At 39.5% G+C, this 23947-nt stretch overlaps 1 protein-coding gene across 7 annotated transcripts in view; it reads right to left on the minus strand.

Moving 5' to 3' along the window:
* TNRC6C (trinucleotide repeat containing adaptor 6C) overlaps positions 1–23947 on the minus strand; it is a 156986-nt gene that overhangs the window by 15445 nt on the left and 117594 nt on the right. For 6 of the 7 annotated variants that reach the window (XM_061616346.1, XM_061616341.1, XM_061616340.1 and 3 more), the window contains 8 exons: positions 19889–20038; positions 16241–16387; positions 14850–14969; positions 13133–13216; positions 12614–12845; positions 11481–11648; positions 8797–8988; positions 8215–8358 (listed from right to left, as the gene is read on the minus strand). In XM_061616346.1, coding sequence (XP_061472330.1) covers positions 8215–8358; positions 8797–8988; positions 11481–11648; positions 12614–12845; positions 13133–13216; positions 14850–14969; positions 16241–16387; positions 19889–20038 — 1237 coding nt within the window. The remainder of the gene's footprint in view (positions 1–8214; positions 8359–8796; positions 8989–11480; positions 11649–12613; positions 12846–13132; positions 13217–14849; positions 14970–16240; positions 16388–19888; positions 20039–23947) is intronic. The other variant, XM_061616343.1, reaches the window with a different exon arrangement.

Raw genomic sequence — 23947 nt, forward strand, 5'->3', positions numbered from 1 at the left:
AAGGTAAGAAACTAACCCAGTCTTGCCTTTGAGGCCTAGGAATGAAATGTTATAGGAAGCATGATATGATGCAGCAGAAGGCATAGTGACAAGAATAGTAGTGCCCATGCAGAAGGGATAGATGTTCAATGCCACCATATCCAAGATACATGAGTTGTAGATGAAAAATGTATATGAAAATGTAGCCATGACACAAAAGCAAAAAAACACCATTCTATGCAAGGCAAGTCAGACAGAACTGCTCATCTCTCCTCACTTGCCTTCAAGAATCCCTAACACTATTGTCAACTGATCCCAACCCTCCATGGGTGTTTGTCACAACAACAGTGGTGCCTGAAGTTGCACCACAGGCCACAGCCAGATCTGCAGGACCAGTTGCTCCGTTAAGAATTGCACTGGAAGCTGAGCATCAGAACCCAGGCTCTGTTACCACTTTGCAGGTGCCAGTTAGGATGTTGAAAGGCATCTACTATTAGGAAGATCAAGCTGCTAGAAGCTGTTTGGAATTATAACTTCTGTTGTAACGTTTGTTAGACAGAGGAACACAAATTACCTTAGAAGTTATTTATATACTCACAAAGGCTAAACATGATTCTTACACACATGGCATCTGGTTGATATGAGCAACATATACACAAAGAAAGAATCTCAAGGATTCCACATACACCCTCCAATAATCTGATCTAATCTACATTAACATTTATTTAAAACTGAACAAAAATTCTAATAAATCAAAGGATGATCCAAGTTTTTACATGTGGTAGAACAAACATCAGCCACTCATTATTTGATCTGCATGCAACAAAAATGGCTCAAGGATCCAGTGCTGAACTGTTCTATGGCAGATTGTGTGGTGTGAAGATATCCTTTGTTTGAGACACCTTGTTATAAAGACTGGACGCATACATGAATGGATTCATTTTGATAAAATAATCACTCTTCAGTGAACGCTTTGCTGCAAGGAGTCTTGCTCTTGAAACAATTTTGGCATTCTGCATTTTTACTGATGATACAGGGTCAATGCTCCAGTGCAAAACCAAAGCTATAATGCCTATAAAGAAAATGTACCAGGTTACATAGGTTTTTGCATGTCTGTCACTCATGTGCGCTGTATCACCTCAGACTACAAGGAAGCCAGCTGAGCAGTGAGTGATTGTTGTGTGAAACTGGCTCTTCAGCTCTTGTGAACTTATGGATTTGCAGTTCAATGGCTCCCATGATTTCAGGAAATCAGCAAACCAAGCTATCAACCTAACGATATGGGCTCCATATGTGGTGGTGATTCTGCCTTAGCGCATATTTATACAGAAAAAAGCTGGATCTACAGAAAATAGTGGAAGGAAAAGATGACTGAAATTACTTGTTAAAAGTATTGGAAACAAAACAATTACAAACATAGAGGCAATATATGTAAAAATGCTATGGCTCAACTCAGATGGATGAGCCTCAACCTTGTGCGCTCATTCCTCCCCTCATGTATTCTGATTCGCTCCTGTACTTCCTAGTTCTCAGCAAATGGTAAACCCACTCTGAATATCACTTACCATGAAAGCCCTATTCACAGGGTCGCTGTAAGTCAGAATCGACTTGCAGGCAGTCTATTTCCATTTCATGGTGACGGTCTGTTTGAGTGTTAACTCTTTCCTGCCTCAAGCACTAGCAAAGGAAGACACTACCCACTTGGGGGTGTCTTGGTGCCCACTGGAGAAAACATCGTTTGGCATTACATTTAATTCATGCCAAAGTTGTAGCACATGTGGATACTGTAGTAAAACCAGGGCTGTGGAGTCGGTACGCCAAACCTTTGACTCCAACTCCTCTGTTTTTCTACTGTCCGACTCCGACTCCACCCAAAATTGCTTCCAATTCCACAGCCCTGGAAAGGGCTGTAAATGTCTTTTTAAATTGGAAGCTCTCATAGGAGCATTTTTATCGCTGCCTGAATATGCACTGATCTTGGCATCACAGCATTTGTCTTCATCTGGGTCCTGTGTCGTACACTGACACACAAAATGTTTTCCATCCTGAGTTATGGTGAAATGCTCAACTACAGCTAACTTCATGGGAAGCTTCTTTGACATTTTGAATATATATTTTTAAAAAATTGTCAATCAAAATTTATTTTGAAGCCAGAGTTGGAGTCGGTACATTTCTACCGACTCCGACTCCACTCAAAATTGTTTCCGACTCCGACTCCACAGCCCTGAGTAAAACTGTATCAGTGAAAGAGTAACAGCCTGAGAAGAGGGATATTTCATTGAAGACACTGGGCTGGTTTGGATGTAACTAAACCATTCTCCTCACTCCTCCTCCTCCAACATGGCTATGAGGAGGAGTTTGGAAGCTTTCACTTCCATTTTTGGTTAAATGCTACTTGCCCTGTTATCTAAACCAAGACTAATTATGGTTAGAGGCAACACGCTAACTTCAAATCATAATTTATGAAGCTGGCTTGTTTTTGCTAGCCATAGTTAAGTTTAACCACACTTTAGATTTCAGATGATCTCCTTATGGCTGCATCAGAGAAGAAAGTGTGTACAGTAGGGCCCCACTCATACAGCGGGTTACATTCCGGACCCCCACTGTAAAGTGAAAACCACTGTAAAGCGGAACCCACTGAATAGAATGGCACACAATGCCCAAAAACCGCCATAAAAGCGGAACAAGCACTGTATGAGGGGGGCTTCAGTCTAATTGCAACCGCTGTATTAGCGAATCACTGTAAAGCGAAGCACCATAAAGTGGGGCCCTACTGTATGTGCAACTTCATGCTCATAATGGTTTAACATTACATCCAAATACAGACAATCTATTTTGGTGTAAAGACTGAACAAAAGAACAGCCTACTGGATCAGGCCAATGGCCCATCTAGTCCAGCATCCTGTTCTCACAGTGGCCAACCAGATGCCTATGGGAAGCCCGCAAGCAGGACCTGAGCAAAAATGCACTCTCCCCTCCTGCGGTTTCCAGTAACTGTCATTCAGAAACATACTGCCTCTGATGTGGAGGAAGAGCAAAGCCATCATGGCTAGTAGCCCCTGATAGTCTTATCCTCCATTAATTTGTCTAATCCTCTTTTAAAGCTATCCAGGTTGGTAGCCATCACTGCCCCCTGTGGGAGAGAATGCCACAGTTTAACTGTATGCTGTGTGAAGAAGTACTTTTCTTTGTCTGTCCTGAATCTTCCAACATTCAGCTTCAGTGGATGTCCATAAGTTCTAGGTTATGAGAGAAGGAGAAATACTTTTCTCTATCCACGTCTTCCATGCCATGCATAATTTTATACACTTCTATCATGTCACCTCTTACTCGCCTTTTCTCTAAACTAAAAAAGCCCCAAATGCTGCAGCCTTTCCTCATAGGGAAGTTGCTCCATCCCCTGCTTCATTTTGGTAGCCCTTTTCTGAAACTTTTCCAACTCTACAATATCTTTTTTGAGATGGGGTGACCAGAACTGTACACAATATTCCAAATGTGGTCACACTGTAGATTTTTATAATGGCATTATGATATTGGCAGTTTTATTTTCAGTTTCTTTCCTATTGATCTCTAGCATCCAGTTTGACCTTTTTACAGCTGCTGCACCCTCGGTTGACATCTTCACTGAGATATCCACTACGACCTCAAGTTCTTGTTCCTAGTCAGTCACTACAGTTCAGACTGCATGAGCATACATGTGAACCTAAGGTTTTTAGCTCAATATGAATCACTTTACTTTAGATTCCATTGAATTGCATTTGCCATTTTACCACCCATTCACTCAGTTTGAAGAGATCCTTTTGGAGGGGCTCTACCGATCCTTAGGGGACTATTCTTTTTACATCCTTCCACTAGGAGAACTGTCCATTTGCTCCTACCTCTCTGTTTCCTGTTCCGTAGCCAGTTCCTGACACACAAGAGAACCTTTCCTCTTATTCTGTAACTGCTAAGCTTACTCAGGAGTCTTTGGTAAGAGATCTTGTTGAAAGCTTTTTGAAAGTCCAAGTACGCTACATCAGCTGGGTCACCTCTATCTATATACTTGTTGACACTCTCAAAGAATTCCAAAAGGTTAGAGAGACAGGATTTACCCTTGCAGAAACCATGCTTCAGCAAGGCTTGTTTTTCCTATATGCTTGGTTATGTTAACTTTCTATATACTTGGTTATTTTAACTTTAACAATGCTTTCCACCAACTGTCCCAGAACAGAACTGGCCTGAAATTTCCAGGATCATCTCTGGATTCTGTTTGAAAAGTTGGTGTTACATTGGTCACTTTCCAGTTCTCAGGTACTGAGGTAGAACTTAAGGACAGGTTACATATTTTGGTTAGAAGATCAGCAATTTTACATTTGAGTTTTTGAGAACCCTCGGGTGGTTGCCATCCAAACCTGGCAATTTTGCTACCAGGACCTCACAACTACATTTCCCCATGTCATTGGTACACTGGAAAGCCTCCCCCCCCCCTTGCTGGCTTCCTACTTGCATAATTATTTTTTGTAGTTTATAGAACTACTATATAAAGTTTCTATAGAATATCGGTTTTCTTTGGGTCAAGGAATGGATGGGCAGAGTGGTATGCCCTAGCCTCCTTGCCCTGCTGCCAAACTTGCTCTGCTGCTCAATTCACCTTGATGCTATGTCAGGTGGGGCTCGCTCTAGCTCAAGGAGCTCCCCTCTAGCTTGAGAGATACGCAGATATGCTCTCTCTCCTTCTATATACTGAAATCAATTGAATTGGGAAAAGTGTAAATCTCAGAAAGCTGATCTAGCTCTGCTGTAGGTAAAGTGGAAATGCTGTTGATCAAGACAAATAAGCATGACAGAACATTTCTGTCTGCACTGAGGACAAATAGGTGTATTACAGAAACAACTGTGGATGAAGATTGCCTGCAACCTCTGGAACAGGAGCTACAGTGTAGCAGAAGAAGGCAGAGTCATTAAAGACAGTAACTCTGACAATGCATTCACAACTGTGCTTATGTCGTTGGCTGAAGAATAACACTCAACAATGAATTTACATGGTATTTCTGTATCCCTAACAGAGAGTTTGAGTATCCAGGCAGCATATACAAGATGGATAAAATGATGGTTCTAAGTGTTAGGAGGAAGATGCACTGATAAATAGGCATTAAGATACCTCAGCTACATGCAAAGACAAAGAAATGATCTTAACCATGCCAACACTAAATCTGCATTCAAAACAAAAAGAAAAAAAAGAAAGATTATGTACTGCAAATTCAGAAATTATCAAGAAGCAATATATAATCAAAGCAAGTTTCCATTATTCTATATTTGCCATCTTATGTTGAATCTGAACTCCTGAGAATCTTAGGAATGCTTCAAATGTTACAAAAATTCAGTGAATACACTGAGTGCATCCTGTACCCTTTAATGTGCAAGAGGAAAAATGTATTTGTAAAACCATGTATAAAACACATGCACAAAATCATGACTGGTTCAGATTCCCTGTGATGTGTACACATGATGAACAAGGGGTAAAAAAGGCAACACATTTTCCCCTCACAGATTATAAGGTACATGTAATGTGCTTGTGGTGAACCCACTTGTTCTGTAATTTGTGAAGTGGCACATAGAATCTTGCTTTGTAGACATGAAACTAACTCGCATGGCTGCAAAACAAGTAAAAAACAAGGTATAATCTATAATATAAAAAGCTTCACTATTCAGCCTATACAGCACAAATTTATCTTGCTCTTCTTCATAGCCTTGGTTTCCACATCTAGAACAATCTACTGTACCCCTTCTCCTCTCAACACATTATTGTTGATGTTGTTATGTGCCTTCAAGTCGATTATGACTTACAGCGACCCTATGAATCAGTGACCTCCAAGAACATCTGTCATGAACCACCCTGTTCAGATCTTGTAAGTTCAGGTCTGTGGGTTCCTTTATGGAATCAATCCATCTCTTCTTTGGCCTTCCTCTTTTTCTACTCCTGTTTTTCCCAGCATTATTCAACACATTAGTCAGAGATAATTCAGTTTGCAAATCCACTTCTAACCATGGTTTCAAATCTAACTATAGTGCTAACTGTAGTTTGTCAAATTTCATCATTATAGCAAAATGTAGCCAGTTTCCTGTCTTTTTCTGGTTCTCTATGGATAGGTGTATCTGCCATTACTCCACTTATTTTCCTATGCATCCCATAGCATTCTTCTTTCTCCACTACAGATCTCTTAGCATCCAAATTTCCATTTTCTCTACAACCCATGATTCCTTCCCCTCCCCTTTGTCTTTTCCCACTCCAGAGGTCTGTACTCCTGCTGGGAGGAAGGGTGGGGCATAAATCAAATAATAAACAAACAAACAAACAAATAAAATACTCATACCTCTCAGTTCCCCCTTTTACTTTCTTCAATCTGTATTCTGCTCTTTCCTATCCTCCCATCCCTCTCTTTGTCCCTCCCCTTCTTGCTGACTTTGACACCCCCCTTTTCCAAGTAATGCATAGCAGTGAAGGAATCTCAGAATCAAATTAGAAGTTTCTGGGTTTTCTTAAGAACAGGTCCAGGATGTGAATCTATCCTGAACCCAATTGGAATGCTGGCACTGGGAGAGGGGGACTTATGCCTCCTTCACATAATCTTCTTGATTAAAATTCCCCTCCTCCCCCAAAGCTGCTATATGTAGCTATATAGTTGTAGTATGTTTCATGGTAGAAACAGCAACTTGGAAGAGAATTATTGTGAAAAAGGTGGGAGGAAAATGATTAAATTCCATACCAGCACCTCAGATTATATTTCCTGTTCCCTCACCACAGTTCCCATTAAACTGTTTGAAAAGAGCGGGAGATCTGATCATAGATCTTCCTTCATCAAGTCTAGCTGCACCTTCAGATGCAGAAATGTGGCTGGCTAGCTGGAAAAACTGGCACCAGTTCCATCATGTATCTGTGAATCTAGGGAGAAGAGGGGCAATGCAAATGTAGTGATGCCTGCATTATTTCACCTCCGACTCCCACACTTGATGGGCTTTCATGGGCTTTAAATGTTCCCACAAAGATGCGGGAAAGGACCAGAAATAATGGGTATTTGGAATTCCTTCAAATTCCAAAGGGCTGCCATCACAGAGAAAGGGTAGACACACTAAGGCCATAGGCCTCATGTTGTGCAGGCCTGGGGGGAAGGAAAGAAGGTACAGAACATGTAGGAAACAAAAGACAGATCTTGCACATACATGCAAATGTCTACTGCTGAAAATATTCTCTTACTCCTATACATTGAGCTTCTATGTATAATGTACACAGATGGCACTATATAAACAAATAATTCCTTTTTAATAGAATAAATACTTTAACTTCCATTTTTCTTCAAGTATTTCCTTAAGGTGCTAACTCCTGATTTATGCACGCACATAACTGACGTTTTAGCTTGAATGTAGAACACCTTCTGGCAAATGCTATAACATAACTTAAAATGCATCAGTCCTCCCTTCAAGGTAGACTCTAGTCATCAAATATACAAAACTTCTAACAACAAACCTGCTTTGCAGTCATCCTTGAATATAGGTAATGTAGCAAAACTAGAAGCCCTAACTGTAAAATTACTATCACAACTATATTCCAGTCAGTAGTGCTGCCGCTAGACTTTCATCAGGCAGTACAGTCCCTTCAAAATAAGTCAACATTCACTGCCTTGTTAATAGAATTGCTTACATGTGGATTAAGACTTCACAGCTGTGAAGTACAGGAAGTGAAACTGAAAAGGAAATCTTTATTGAACCCCAAGGATGACAGAGCAACATCTTGCTCTTACAGGTCAAAGGTAAAAGAAACCAACACTCAAGACAGATATTTCAGTTGAAGCAACTGCTAATATGCATAGGGATATTCAGGCCCAGTTTTAGATGCACAAGAGTAAGGACCAAATCAGACATGGCATGTAGTGATGTGCATCTTTCTCTCAGTGCTAGGAGCTTGTGAATTTGAGCAGAGCGGGAGGGGACACTTAACCCTTTCCCTGTCTGGCTTTATCTTCCCTCCCATAAATGAAAAAACAGCTGGGGGGATTTGGGGTGGAAAAACAGCCAGAGAAGGTTTCTGTAACTCTTTTCCCTGCCATTCCTTTGGGGAGAAGATCCATGCAACTGTAAATTATGTCATCTTTGGTCCTGTGTACAGATGGCTTTCAACACTTGGGTATAATATAAAAACAGTTGAACAAGCAGGAAGGGAAACAATAAAGGGAACAGGACATGTGGCTGTTACGCTACCTCCACTCTTGAGTAGATAGCGATTAACATCCTGTATGGTGGTGTTAATAGTTGGCCCTGTTGGAACACTTCCAGGTGTAACATCAGGATCATTCTCAGGATCAATGTTCTGCAATCCTTTCCATGGTACTCCAGGATGAAATTCTGTTGAAAAAATAAGACAACATCATATTTCTTAACAAGATCCACAGGAGTGGGGAAAGATACAGTTGCATAGTATATAAAAACAGATATACCACTATCTGATGATGGAATGGACATTTTGATAAAGATTTAAGGAAAATATTGCCTATAGAAGGTTCAGCAGATGGGTTTTGCTGTCCAAAGTCATCAGCATATTAGGCAGGCTGGATTTTTTTATCCCAGTTCACACTGGGATAAAACATTTTATGTGAATACATGTCTAGTCCAACAATAATGTGGAACAATGTTCTCCTGCTTTCACCTTATGGAACACTACAGCTGGACTAATCTGTTAATAATATTTGGATATTGAAAACACTGCCCCAGTACACGGGTTGTACCACACTTCTTTCAGATACCTCCCAGCTCCATGAAGTGAGAATACTTATTTTTCATTACCCGGTGGCCAGTTGATGCTGGAGCCATTGGAGATTTTATCACTATCAGATTTGGCACGTGACCAGCTGTGAGGAACGGCTACAGGAGGACTAGCTGGTGACTCGTTGTTTTGAATCAGATCATACCGGCCATAAGAGTCATCAATGGAGGACTTTCCTGGAGGACCAATATTCAGACCTCCAGGGATAGCACCTGGAATAAAGAAAGTGGGAAGAGCAAAGGATTATTAAAGTCATGGTTAATTTTTGGCTCTTCCTCTTAACAGTAGTCACTACAGTTTTTCTTTCTTTGTTAAACACTTCAGTAAAATTAAGAAAAGCATTATATCAGTCACACGACACAACTGTGACTCTGGAGTGAAAGATAGCATATTAAACTGGTAGCTACCTATCAGAAAGGTAGCTAACAAAATTCTGAAGATATAGCTGCCAAGGATTTATGAGATTAAGGCTGTAATCCACTGCACACTTACCTGGGAGTAAGTCCCTTTGAACCCAATGGAGCTTACTTCTGAGTAGACATGTATTGGATTGCAGTTTAAAACTGCTTCTGGGAGTAAACCTCATCAAACACACTGGGACATTTTAGAGTAAACCTGCATAGGATTAATTTACTACTGATAAAAGTGTCACATAAAATAAAACCGATTTAATGAAGAATGGAACAGACACCACAAGTTATTTTAAGTGAGCATCAGCAAAAAACATTTTGCTATATAGACACAATCAGTAGATCAAGATCCTTAAAAAAGCATCTTTAATGTACTCATAAAAAGTGTTTTTAAAGATCACAGTATTAGCTATGAATTTAGGAAACATGCATTTGAAAATGGAGCAGGAGGGTTTTGTTGTTGTTATGTGCCTTCAAGTCGATTACGACTTATGGCGACCCTATGAATCAGCGACCTCCAAGAGCAACTGTCTGAACCAGATCTTGTAAGTTCAGATCTGTGGCTTCCTTTATGGAATCAATCCATCTCTTGTTTGGCCTTCCTCTTTTTCTACTCCCTTCTGTTTTTCCCAGCATTATTATCTTTTCTAATGAATCATGTCTTCTCATGATGAGTCCAAAGTATGATAACCTCAGTTTCATCATTTTAGCTTCTAGTGATAGTTCTGGTTTAATGTGTTCTAACACCCAATTATTTGTCTTTTTCGCAGTCCATGGTATCTGCAAAGCTCTCCTCCAGCACCACATTTCAAATGAGTTGATTCTTCTCTTATCTGTTTTTTTCACCGTCCAACTTTCACATCCATACACAGAGATTGGGAATACCATGGTCTGAATGATCGTGACTTTAGTGTTCAGTGATACATCTTTGCATTTGAGGACCTTTTCTAGTTCTCTCACAGCTGCCCTCCCCAGTCCTAGCCTTCTTCTGATTTCTTGACTATTGTCTCCATTTTGGTTAATGACTGTGCCGAGGTATTGATAATCCTTGACAAGTTCAATGTCCTAGTTGTCAACTTTAAAGTTACATAAATCTTCTGTTGTCATTACTTTAGTTTTTTTGACGTTCAGCTGTAGTCCTGCTTTTGTGCTTTCCTCTCTAACTTTCATCAGCATTCACTTCAAATAATTACTGGTTTCTGCTAGTAGTATGGTATCGTCTACATATCTTAAATTATTGATATTTCTCCCTCCAGTTTTCACACCTGCTTCATCTTGGTCCAATCCTGCTTTCCGTATGACATGTTCCGCATATAGATCAAATAAATAGGGTGATAAAATACACCCCTGTGAGCAGGAGGGTAAAATACAGTCATTTTAGTAATGGGCTGAAATGTATAATGACCCTGAGGGCCATACTTAACCACTTTTGCTCTATACACAGTTGACGTAGTCTGCATTGGATTTATATTAATGTGACGGATGCCAAGCACAGTTGGTAGATATTCTGTGCTCTCTTTGGGATGTATTTATTTGGGAGTTGTCATTTAAGTGAAAAAAATGCCAACTTCTTTTAACATCTCAGAATATTAATAAGATCTAAGGAATCACTAGAAAAATATAATGCATCTGCAATTTCATTTTCTAACAGTGCATTCTATGCATGTCTGTTTGGAGGTTAAGTCTAATTGGGTTCCATGGGCTTATTTCCAAGTAAATGGGCATGGACTGTAGTCTAAGGAACTCAAAAGCCGAGGTGCTGGAAGTTCTGCAATTTTCAAGCTAGTTTTCCCTTCTCGTTTCTGGGCCATTTATTGCAAGATTTATTGTGACCATGTTTTAAAAACAATCAATAAAATAATGAGTGGTATTTTTTTGTAATTGAAATGGGAATACTTGGAATTCAATATCCAGGGCTAATGGCATTGGTATAAAATATATCTGTATATCTCTCAGATATATTAATGATTTTTTCCAAGCTAAAAAAAGAATATTTTAAAAAATCTGTATTTGAAAGCAATTGTTTTTTATATAAGCTGCAAGATGATTTCCTAGTAACTTAACATGATGTATCTTAAATATCAACAATTAACTAGAAGATATTTACAAGAATACTGTCTACATTTAACAACATTCTTCTCAGTACACATTTTAGTTTAATATTCTGATGTTGGTCATTTCCACATACAAATTTAATACTCTGAAAAGTACTCTGCGATGCCACTGCTAACCTGCGTGGCAAAAAGAACACCTGCAAAAAGGTAGCCGCTTGCAGTTGGGAGTGATACACATACCGTGCTTGCTAGGATTCTGGTCAAGTGTAGAAGCAGCACTGGAGAGATTATCCATTGAGTTGGGATGTGTCCACTGAGGAAGGCGAGATTGGGACTGAGATGTGTCCTTTACTGACAAACCACCAGGAATGTCCATGCTGTTTACATTCATGTTTGGGTTCAGTCCAGCTAAGAGGAAGTAAGCAGGCTGTTAAGACCCCATTAATTACCTACTTGTTATTTAATCACACTTTACTTGAAGCTAAAGTCACAAGCTGATCTTTTTACTCCTATAGGTAATGCAATCATAGGTTAAAGCAGTGAACAAGGGTACAAGCAGTAAACTGGGAGAGAAAATCAAATACTTTGCAACCACCTAAACTAATAAGCAACATCTTTTGTTCCTGTTGTCATTTCTGGCACCAGGAAAACATAATGTGTGATGTGGTTGGGAGTGCTTCCCAGAGGCACCAGGAGTCAGAGGCATGAGAGTTTAGCAGCTGCATGGCGGAAGGTTCCAGTACCCTCTGTCCCAGCCTGCCAAATGGAAGGAATGTTCAACTCTATGAGCAAGTCAGTGTTTGCTGAAATTGGGCTAGAGCTATTTCCAAGAAGAGAAATCAAGCTTATTGGGCATGATTTCTTAGACAGACAAGTTCATTGATGACTCTCCTGCCAATGCTTAAAAACTGCAGTTAATAGCAGGACCGTGCTTGCCATTACATTACTTATTTTAGAAGGTCTATGATTCATTCATTTTTTTCTTTCAAGGCATCTAACACAGGGGTTCTATGAGTGCCACAGACTTTCTCTCTCTCTGAACCTTATTCTAAGACAGAAAAAAACCCTAGTGAACAACAGCTACTTTGAGAACAGGTCTGAGACAGATGTTACCTACTCAACTTCTTACAGCATTTTTATTTGAAATGTCATCATGTGATTTTTTTAAGTTGAGGAACTGCCTTCACTGGCTGCCATGTATGGGAAATGGTTAGGTGATTTTCATTTTAAGTAGTCAGCTGTTCATAACAGGGTAAAAACAGTAAGCAACACGGTTATAATATTTTAAAAAGGGGGAGGGAAGAAATAAAACCACTGTATGTATTCATTATTTGCATCCTTCTAAGTAGTGCCCTTAAATAAATTGCATATACCAAGGGGGTAAGGAGCAAAGGTGTTCGGCGAAGACTGTTGCTCTTTGGTCTGCAGGTCAGATAGGCCAGGAGCCTGGGGATGGGGTGAAAAGTTATCCATGGCTGATTTGCCTGCAGAGGGGTGCAAAGATAGATGTGGAGGGGGTGGCTGCTGCTTCATAAGCAGGGCCTGGGCCAGCTGGCGCTGGTGCTGCTGGATCTGCTGCTGCATGTTATTGATTGTACGTGCAACCTGGCAACAAGGAAAAAATAAAAATACATCAATGAATACTGGATGGAACAAAGGCTCCTGACATTTTATCTTAAACCACCCAGCAGACAATGAACTCAATGGATTAAAAATTAGACACGTCCCAGATACACCCAGAGAAGCAGAAGTGTGTCAGCCGTGTTAGTGATTTATACCTGCATAAAAGCATGCAACACAGTAGGTTTACTTCATGAATAACCTTTTTCATGCAACATGCTAGATTCTTTAGAGACTGCACATCTGGAACCGAGTCAACAAGTTAAACCTACTTGCTGCTCCTGTTGTCTAATGGGTCCGGAAACATTACGCTGAGCCTGTAACATCTGCTGCTGGATTTGTAAACGTTGGTAAGCCTGCAAGTTGGAAATAAGGGAAGTCTAAGGTCATGGTGTGAAGAAGCCCAACACTCTCAAAACTGCATTAAATAGAGTATGAAACAAATGCATGTTCCAAATAATTTCTTCTTGCAATGAGTAGACCCAGAAACAGAAGTCAGTTCAATCAAAGAGTGCAAACAATTCGTGGCAATTAAAGCTATTAAAATTGTGATGAGGAAAAACATGAGAAAAAGCATCATCAACTGAATATAATTGTTCAAGAAAATGTAAGCTCAGAGATGCAAAGGGAGAGTTGGGAGCATATGTGGTAACTAACCACAAGAACCCAGGTAGACATAACACTTAATCATGGTTCATACTAATCCTGTTCTTAGTTCTGGTTAAGAACTCAAACTAACAGGAAAAGTATGGTTCAGAGGTTGTCAACATGGCACCTGCCAATGTGCCGCTAGTTACCTCCTACGATACCTGCAAAAAGTCTCCAATATCCCCTAAAAAATCCACAGCCCCTTAAACATGGCCATATTTAATTGGGTTTCATTAGCTCTAGATGTCCATCCTCTCATCTGATCGGAACAGAGGAGGGGTGCAATGAGCTGCTCTCTGTGAGCAAGTGCAGTGGAGGAGGATGTAGATGCTTTCTCTCTCATTGATGGGGAGGGGTGGGGATTCCTGCACCATTCTGTGGTCCTGTCTCTTTCTAATCTTTTAGATGTAGTAGCCATTATGTCATGCCTCCACAGCAATCACTTTGTATTATGCTACACCTCCATGACCAACAACCATGGCACTCGCTCAAAATTCCCAGTGTGCCTACTGGCCCAAAAAGATTGGCAACCCTTAAGCTTGTCAAACTAAGCCCTACCCCTGGAGCACACATATAAAGAGATACTAGTGCTTGTTGCCTGCCTCAAACTGCCTATACTTATGGTTCAAACCACAGTTTTGCATCCAGTCCCTGGCTAGTGCTTAACCATATTTAAGATATTTAGGCCATAGTTATGTGTTCTGTCTGTACAGAGCCTTACTCCTATGTGCTCACAAAACTGAAAGACAAACAAAAAGCTCTATGTTCACGACATGGGGTAGTTTTCTCCAAACTAAAGCACAGTTCTTGCAACAGGTTACTCTGAATTCCACACTAGTATCTTAACATGTGGAATAATGAGACTTAGTTTTTATTCTCTGTATCAAATAAAAAAGGTACAATCTGAAGTAACTTCAAAAGATTTCCAATGAAAATACCAGCTTATTATGGGCATGACAGATTGCACAAATGAATGGGAATAATGCTCAAATACATCTACTGATGAAAGAACTCGTGCAGAAGGTCAGTTTTAGTAGAAAAAACAAACTCAGAGGAATCTGAGAAATACTGTTGGTACTAGAGGCTGATTTTGAGGTTACAGTCCTATATATGTGTCTCAAAAGTTAAGAGTAGAAAAAAATCTGATTGATCATCAGCACAAATTTGAGTCTTTACTGTATTGAAAGTGTCAGATAACTTTTCAAGATTCAGGTTGATACATACATTCATTATCAGAATTAGGTCTAGTTATTTCTGAAGTGAAGAAGACAACCCATATAGCTCTAATTGCAAGATTTTCAGTCTGGATTTATCACTTTCTCATTGTGGCTTTTAACTCACCAGCTGCAGCTGATAGAGCTGGTTCAACATCGTCATATGCTGAGGATTAATTGGCGAGGTTAATAGTGCAGGATTGAGACCAATGTTTTTTGCTGCGAACTGCAAAAGCTGTGCTTGAACCTTGAGAAAAAGAACGTAAGAGGAGAAAATCCAATACGACAGTTCCATTAGTTACAGTGCTATGTTCCCCACAGAGTTTAAATAAGACTACTCCAAAGGAAGTGCCTTGTGAGCTATCAGCTGAATTTTTTGTTAAAGCTATGTATAGAAAGTTTAAGTAAGCACTACATAATCACAGCAAAATAAATCTACATTTTCAGACGTGCTCATGTTTTCTAAATCTCACATAAAATATAAATACTTGTATCCAACTAAATCACTGCACATGCAGAATACCTTGCAAGTGGCACAACACTTTCCTTCTCCTCTCACGCACCCCTCATATCTGCTCCAGAGGATTGGGGGAACCCCAAGAGCAGATCTGCAGGGCACACAGGCAGAGGAGAGGAAGGGGAAGTTTTGTTGTGCTTGAGGAAGTCATTTTGTGCACGCAATTATTTTGTATCCTATTAAATATTGCAAGTTACTAATAAGCTTTCCCACAATATGCCAACTTAAAAGCTCTGTGATATTTCTGTATACATGGTGCTTGTCATAGAAACATATTGCAGACGCTTGATTTTGTCAGTATTTTATGTCTTCATTGTTCCAATTGGCACTATAAACCATCTCTAGGTGTAAATAACTTCTTAAAATTTAGTGGATTTCTTTCAGTTTAAATGTTTCACTCAATATGCATTAGTTGTGGCATAGAAATGACCATCACATGCAACTGTTTTGCAAAACTGAGGAATCAGCTAGGAGGCAAAGCCTGAATTCTGACTAGGGATGGGGGAGAATATCCACTAAATCAGACTTAGTACTGAATTTTGACTGAATCCGACAGTCAACTGTCTTTTTGGACCGGCACTTATTTTTTGCAGCAGGCCGCAGCTGTAATCGGCACAGCTTTCCTCTCCCCCAATTTTTCATCCTGATTTTATGTAATAATCTTTGCAATTACAATTACTATTATCCATTAATTTCCATGGATTTACATAAGCATTTATGTTAAAAATTACATTTTTTTTTTTGCCACCAAAACAACAACAGTGGATCGAATCAGCAAGTACAAAAGCAAGTGGGAACAAAAAAAAGTCAGATTGGAATTGAATGACGGACTACTGGAATACAAACAGATTGGAATTAGGCAGCGAATCCTATCCCTAATTCTGACCTCATCAGTAACCCAGGTGCCAATCATTAGGCCCTTTTTAAAAGGTGCTAGTTGTTAGTGACACCTGGAATTTAGTACCCCTGGTTATCACTAGTCCTACAGAGCTCAATCTAACCTGAGGGGAGAGAAACTGAGGCACTTGAGCACGAAGACTAGGCTGGGATGAGTTAAGAGGTTGCACTGGCGGTTGCTGCGGCTGTTGCATGGTCCTGGCTTGTGCTGCTCCGCTATTGCCAAACATACCCAGATTGCCACTCGGTATCTGCGGGATGACAAGGTTAGAATATTTAAGATGCATAATTTCAGTTTGTGACAGTCACTGTAGACTAGTCCCATAACTCAAGACACTAGGAAACAATGGAACTCTCATGCGGATTAGCATCTGTTTCTTGAAACATCAGTAGACATGTATCACTGTACACATGTCAGTTGTACTGTACAAATACATTAACTGATCTAAATTACACATGCAGCCAATCACATCCACCATATGTTTGGAGCCTTTTGAAAGATGCTTGTGTGTACAAAACTGCACCTATTTCAACCAGGCCATAGCAAATGCTCCCAGAAGCGGGCATGCTATGATATTATTTTATTTATTTATTTAAAATATTTCTATCCCGCCCTTCTACCCTATAATAGGGCACTTGGGGCGGCTTACAAAAATAAAATCAAACATGTACATAATAAAATTGTAAACAGTAAAATCACAAAAACATTAAAATAAATTAAAATACATAAAATACAATTAACACATAAAATACTTTACACACACACACACACACACACACACACACACATAGGGATTGGTACTAAAGGGACTACAAAGGTAAAATTTAATGCAGAAGGCATAAAATCAGTGTCAGGCTCTACCTTCAGTCCCTCCCAAAGGCTCTCCGGAACAAGATCGTTTTCAGAAGTCTCCGGAAAACCAACAGGGAGGGAGCAGAGCAAACTTCTTGGGTAGAGTATTCCAAAGCTTGGGAGCCACAGCTGAAAAAGCTCTCTCCCGTGTGCCTGTCAATCTAACATCTTTCACTCCAGGCACGCAGAGGAGACCAGAGGCAGATGATCTTAAATCCCGGGAAGGTACATATGGGCGTAAGCGGTCCCTCAGGTACATTGGTCCAAGGCCGTTTAGGGCTTTAAAGGTCAGAACAAGAACTTTGAATTGGGCCCAGAAACAAATTGGGAGCCAGTGGAGTTGATAAAGCACAGGGGTAATATGCTCCCTGTGCCATGCTCCAGTTAACATTCTTATTGAACATTATTGAACCTGCTGCAACTGTAGAAATTACTACCAAATGCCATGCAGCCAATTGAGAGATAGGGTATCTAAGACAGATCCTTAAAAGGTGATTGCATATGTAAAACAGGTTTATATCTCACCATCAAAATGAAACAATAATCCACATTTATGTGAATTAACTTTTTAGCTAGATAATGACTTTCGTCCTAGACATGTAGACTTTGCCCTCTAGTTTTAGTTTTAAAAAAGTATGTTGCATATGTAGAATGTATGTCATTAAAATGTAGATAGGAACATTTCCTTTTTATAAGTAGCTGGAGTTTGGGAACTCAAATGCTTTATTCGGACATCATGATAAACCATAGCTTGCTCTTCTTCATAGCCATGTCAGAGGACAGGGGAGGATGTGACCCCTAGGCTCACTGCAGCTCATTTGTGCCCTGCTAAACTATGGTAAAGTGTGATGTCTAAATGTGGCCAAAGTCAAAACAAATTATTGTTGTTCTAACATGTTTTAGTCAACCTTCCAGTTTCTCCTTCTACCTCTTTTACTTTTTTTTTAAAAACCCTGTATTTCCTGGTTGTCAGTTATGGGAAACAGTTACAACATGTGGGGCTTTTTAGCTTACAAAAAAGGTGCATAAGTGGGGGACAGGGGATAAACAGATGTCTATAAAATTATGTATGGTGTGAAGAAATTGGAGAGTCTGATAGCACTAGAACCCAGCACAATCCAATGAAGCTGAATGGTGGCAGATCGAAGATGAACAAAAGGAAGCATTTCTTTACACAGCACTTAGTTACACTATGGAATTTGCTACCATAAGATGTAGAAATGGATGCAAACTTGATAGCTTTAGAAGGTAATTAGACAATTTCATGAAACATAACATTATCAACAGCTATATATTATCTCTAGTATCAGAAAAAGCATACCTCTGAATACACAAGCAGAAGAGTGCTAATGCATTTCTGTTTTGCTTGTGGGCTTCCCATAGGCACCTGCTTGGCCACTTGAGGAACAGGATACTGGACTAGATAGGCCTTTGGTTTTATTCAGCAGGGCTTTTCTGAGGTTCTTAATAAGTGTTATAATCTTAGAAGCTATTCCTCCTACGTTTCACAGCTATGCATTCATTTATTCATTTTAAAACATTTCCACCCTGCTCCTCCTTCCAAGGATAAACAGAGTGGTTAACTTTTTTTTTTTTTTTTATTATTATTATTATTATTATTATTATTATTATTATTATTATTATTATTATTATTATTATTATTATTATTCATTATCAACAACAACAACAACAACTATATCCCTCCCTTCCTCCCAAAGTGAGCCCAGGGAGGCACCAAAGTGAGACAGCACTGTATTGCAAATTATAGCGTATCACTAAAAAGGAGCCTATTGAAATTGTCCCCAAAGCCTGCCTGATAGTCAGTAAAGATGAAGCCAAATGCCTCTTCCATAACAATGTATTTCAAAGACTCTCTGCACCACAACATAGAAGATCCTGCCTGTTGTGCCTGCCTGGCACACCTCCAACAGCAAGCGAAACATGAAACAGGCCCTCTAACATGGATCTCACTGTTTGTTAAGATTCATATGGGGAAAGATATTTATTTTGGTAGCCTGGTCTCAGATCTTTAGAACTTGAAAGGTCAAAATCAACACTTTGAATTTTATCCTACCCTTCCTCGAAAGATCTCAGGTCAGTGTATATGGGAGAGAGGGTTACGTCTTTATATTATCACAACCACCATGTGAGACAGCGATAATGCCTAATCTCTTTAGGTACCATGTGATTGTGATAGTCTAACTCTAAGAGATTAAAAATGCCTAACTAGATCAAAAGTAAATTATTTTGTGCATATGCTTCACAGTTCAGGATCGCCACTATATTGTAGCACTGGTAAAAGGGGAAACATTTGGTTTCTCTAGTGCTGGAAACTGGCTCTGTTACATAGACTTGGTAGCAACACCAAAAGGGCAAATTGGACAGTTCAAAAATGATAACTGGTCTAGTCCCAGTTAATAAGCACATACTGCAACTAAGAAAGCTTTGGGTACTGGAAGAGTAATATAAATGCCCTGATACAGGGAAACCCTTGAGTGATTATGAGCAGAAAAGGCTAGGAGGCAGGACAAAAGAAGGGAAGGAGCTACAAGTTGAGAGAAGCATGATCTGCATGAGGATGGGAAGGAGTGTCAATGTTCAGGGATGTTGTGGGATAACAGCAGAGGAGAAAAGGAACCAACAACAAAAACTCTGGAGGAAATATAGGGAAGCAAGAGCAAGGATCACAGCTAAGGACCTTTGGCAATCTTGACATGCAGTAAACAACTGTGCTTTGAAAAATGCTGAGATGACAAGTTGGGTTTTGACTTCACATTCATTTCTTTACATTTGAGAAAAAGGAGATCTAAAATGAAAACAAAAGCCAAACAAATATTTTGCTGACTAGTAAAAGCAAAAGTGCTGACATTCAAATAATTGTCACTCAAAGGTACCTTACCTGTCTAGAAGAATTCAAGTTTTGCATGCCCAGCCCTGAGGCAATCCCACCCAGGGTCTGATTAGGGAGTGCACTGTTTGAAAGGGGGAGCTTCAGGCTTGGTGAAGGCAAAAATGGTGAAGTAGTGGGCTCTTCCACTAGGCCGCCATCCTGATTGAAAAAAGAAAGGGTGAGCTGTGTGCAGTGTCCAGATACAGACAGTGCACAGAACAGTTTCCCATGGAAATATAAGTGGAACATGGATGAATAAAAGTTCAAAAATATTGTTCAAAAAGGCATGAAGAATATATAATGAAAAGTATGGGGTGGAAGGGAGAAGAAAAAGAGAAACAGAATTAAGATACTGTTTATCTTTACTTTTCACTTTGCATTTTGTAAATCTATAACTGAACAGTCATTCTGAAATATGAAAAATGGCAAGTACAAGAAGTGATGCTTCCTGTAACACTTTACAATAGGAATGTTACATGGCAGCCAATCACTTGCCTCAAGTGTAAGAACACCTAAACAAGACAGATTGTTGTCCAATCATTACTTCCATGCCCACTTTATTTCCTCTCTTTTCTCTCAGATTACAAAATAAAAAGAGGGGAAGGGCAAAAGGAAACTCAATTTTTCTGAAAACCTAAAGCCTTGACTGCATTTTTGGAGCACTGCCATAAGGCAGACTGGAAACAGACTTACGACTTATGGAAAGTTAAAAATTACAAAGGTCTCAATAAGCTTTCTTTAATGATTCTTTGGCAATATGCATAATCAACAATTCCTATTTTAGATACTGCTCTAAATTGCAAATCAGCTGTTCAGAAAACATTCCATTAATCTTCTGTACCATCTACTGTTAGGTACTTGACAGACATGACACTATTTTTAAACATTAGCATAGTAATCAGTTTGTAAACAAACATCTGCTATTTAATGCAGGTGCATAACACTTAATTTATTTTAAAAATCAGTTATCAATTTGAGAGATGAGGAAGAAGACAAGGGGGCTGCTATGTTGAGAGTGTCCTAGTCTAAATGCCATGTTCTTCAAAGAACTCTGCATTGTCAACCGCAGCCCCAAGCGTATACCTGCTTATATGCATACAAGTCTCACTGATATGAGTAGAACTTTACATGAATATGTGGGCTTAATTTTAGTGCCCAATTCTCCAGCTTTGTCATAGCAGGATTCTCTAAAGAAAAAACAAATCATAATTATATTTCCCCACCATTCCCACCTCCAAATTTCTTCTAAGAATCTGGAGCAAGAACGTCCCATGAATTGGTGGATTCAGATATACCATTTCTGATCCCCCAAGAAACAAGATTGCCTCTTCACTCCCTCCCTCGTATGCTCAGGGTAAATTAGTTCCTGATCTACACAAGCCATTACATCTGTGCTATCAAGCTGGTTTGTGCACGTTCTCCAAATTATGATTGGAAATCACAATTTGAAGCTGGTTCCCATCCTAGTTTGAAGGCCAATCACAAACCACACTTTATTTATTTAATTTAATTTATATACCGCCCTAAGCCCGAAGGCTCTCTGATTTGCTGATATGGATGACATGACTAACTGATTTGTCGGAAACTGGGAGGGAGGGAACTGCCATGTGAAAGGTGAAGAGCAAGGAGTTTGCATAAGGCTCATTTCCAATCCTCTGAACCATGGTTTGGAAGACTGGAAACATTACATGTGAAATAACCCAAACTATCAAGAGGAAAATCTCAAAATTGAAGCCTTAGATGGAAGGGGTTTGGGAAGAAGTCTCATCAGCCCATCAAAGTTTGCCTAGCAGGCCAGCTTCTGCTTTGGGAATTGTGGCTCTAAGGAATAGCACCATCTATTTCCCTCTTCACCAAAAACATTTTGCTGTGTACAGCTAGTGTCTCTGGTACAGGATAAACACAATGGGCCAATCTGGACGTAAGCTAAACCATGATTTAGAGTGACATTCATGAGCCATGATGCATCCCCTCTGGCATGTATCAGAGCTCAGAACGTGCAATTCCAGCTTTAAACTAACCATAATTCCTTATTATACCCAAGTTCAGGGAACGTATGGTTAGCATGAATTCTACTTAGCAAATTAGCCAGGATCATAAACCACAGGTAGACCCTGGCTTGTCTGAACTAACTACAGTTTAAACTAACCAAAGTTCTCAGAGTTTGGACATAATGGGGAACTCTGATTAGCTTGAAATCAAAACTGGACACTTTCAAACACCTCCTCTTGTGTGCAAAAGAGGGGGAGTGCACACCTTGTTTATGTACATTTTTTTCCCTAAAAATGTCAAGTGGTATATAAATGATCTAAATAAATAAATATTGTATGTGGGACCTGGTGCTACCTGTTCCTTCCCTTCCTCATTGTTCATCTTCATTCAATGCCTAGTAATATTAGACATGCACCCTCACCATATTGTTTTAGATGCTTGCTGAAAACCTTTCCATTTCAGCAAGCCAATCCAGACATATAATTTAGTTATATACATCTGAACTGGCCTAGTGTGTGTGCTGTGGAGCAATACATACAGAAATGGAAAAGGGGGCTTCTACAGCTACAGTGCCTGTCAGGAAGAATGATAGTAATAAAAAAGCATGTTTCTTCCATCCCCACCGGTCTAGCATCACAACCTGAAGCAGGGTACTGCCTCTTATGGAGCCAGATTATTCTCTGTTGCTTGAATATTCCCCCTTCAGCAATCAAATATTCTACAAGTTAAAGCCTGAAGTCATATGGAATAAATCCCAATTTTGCTGTATACTTTGCAAACAATTATAGCTTCAGGAGTGTATGTATGCTCTTTGTTAACTTGCTAAAAGCAAAATTTTTATTTATTAAATTTATATCCCACCCTTACTCCCAGCAGGAGCCCAGAGTGGCAATTTGCAGCTAATTTGCATCATTTTCCCACCCATTCCCTCAGAAGATTATTAACAGTTCTTAAAAAGGGTGAAATATTGTTCCATGCCAATCAAACATAAAAGATCTGTCATGTGCTAAATAATGAGTTTTTCAGCAATTCCTTGTAGAGGCCTAGGAGAAGTTTCTTTATCATCAACAAAAGTGATACTTGTTTAGTGCTGGAAAGCACTGAGGGAGGACACCAACATTTTCTAATCATATCCCCAAGGTCTTTCAGCTCAACGTGTTTAACATTCTGCAAGAATATCCGTCATGCTCCACAAACTACAGTTTGCATGACAGTAACAGGTTCAAGGATTTCTTTTCTCCAGATCATGAGCTGTTTGGTATCCTCTCCTGCCTCTTAAGTAGGAATACTTTTCAGTGTCCTACATTCCTTCTACTTGGGATTGGTCTGCTATGTAAACTATGGCTTTTATTCACATACAATATATAGTGAAATGCTCTTGAGAAGCTCACACACAAGCTTCAAACCTGATCACACAATTCCAGTATTTTTAGAAAATACTGAAGTAAATGCTGGCATTCAAAATTCTTATTGTTAAATACATGTTGAATGTAGAAAGTTAACTGAAGTGACCTGGGATTGAAATGTTCCATTTTCAGAAAGGATTCTGTTGTGGGAAACTAATATGAAGGGCAGCCATTCCTTTTCATGAAGAGTTCAGTGGTGATGCCCACCTGACCTTTTCATATAGTTTTTGGTAACTCCCAATAAGAGTAGACGTGGTTCACAAATTTGTCCCCAAACTGGAGAAATATAACTCATGCCGTTTATCTATGAAATAGCTACACAAACTATATACTCTGATTATAGAAGACATTTTGGACCCACTAAAATGTCCTCCCCACAAAAAAGGCCAATTGCTGTCAAATTAGTTTGGCCTGGACAAAGCTGGAAAGAAAAAGAAAATAATTCCTCAGAATGGGTGAAAGAGGGTTTTTCTTAGAGCTTAGAAACACTACTGAGAAGTAGGCTGAAAGGTATCACTGTGAACCACTCTCTATAGTATGGTCCACAGCAGAGCTTTCAAGGAATGTATTTAGTTACAATGGAAATCTACATCTTTTGTGTTAATGCCAAATAATAATTATTTTTGAAAGTTATGCTTCCTGAAAGCATCCTATACTAATGGAAAAGGAG

Source organism: Rhineura floridana, chromosome 3, assembly GCF_030035675.1.
Source record: "Rhineura floridana isolate rRhiFlo1 chromosome 3, rRhiFlo1.hap2, whole genome shotgun sequence".
NCBI lineage: Eukaryota > Metazoa > Chordata > Lepidosauria > Squamata > Rhineuridae > Rhineura > Rhineura floridana.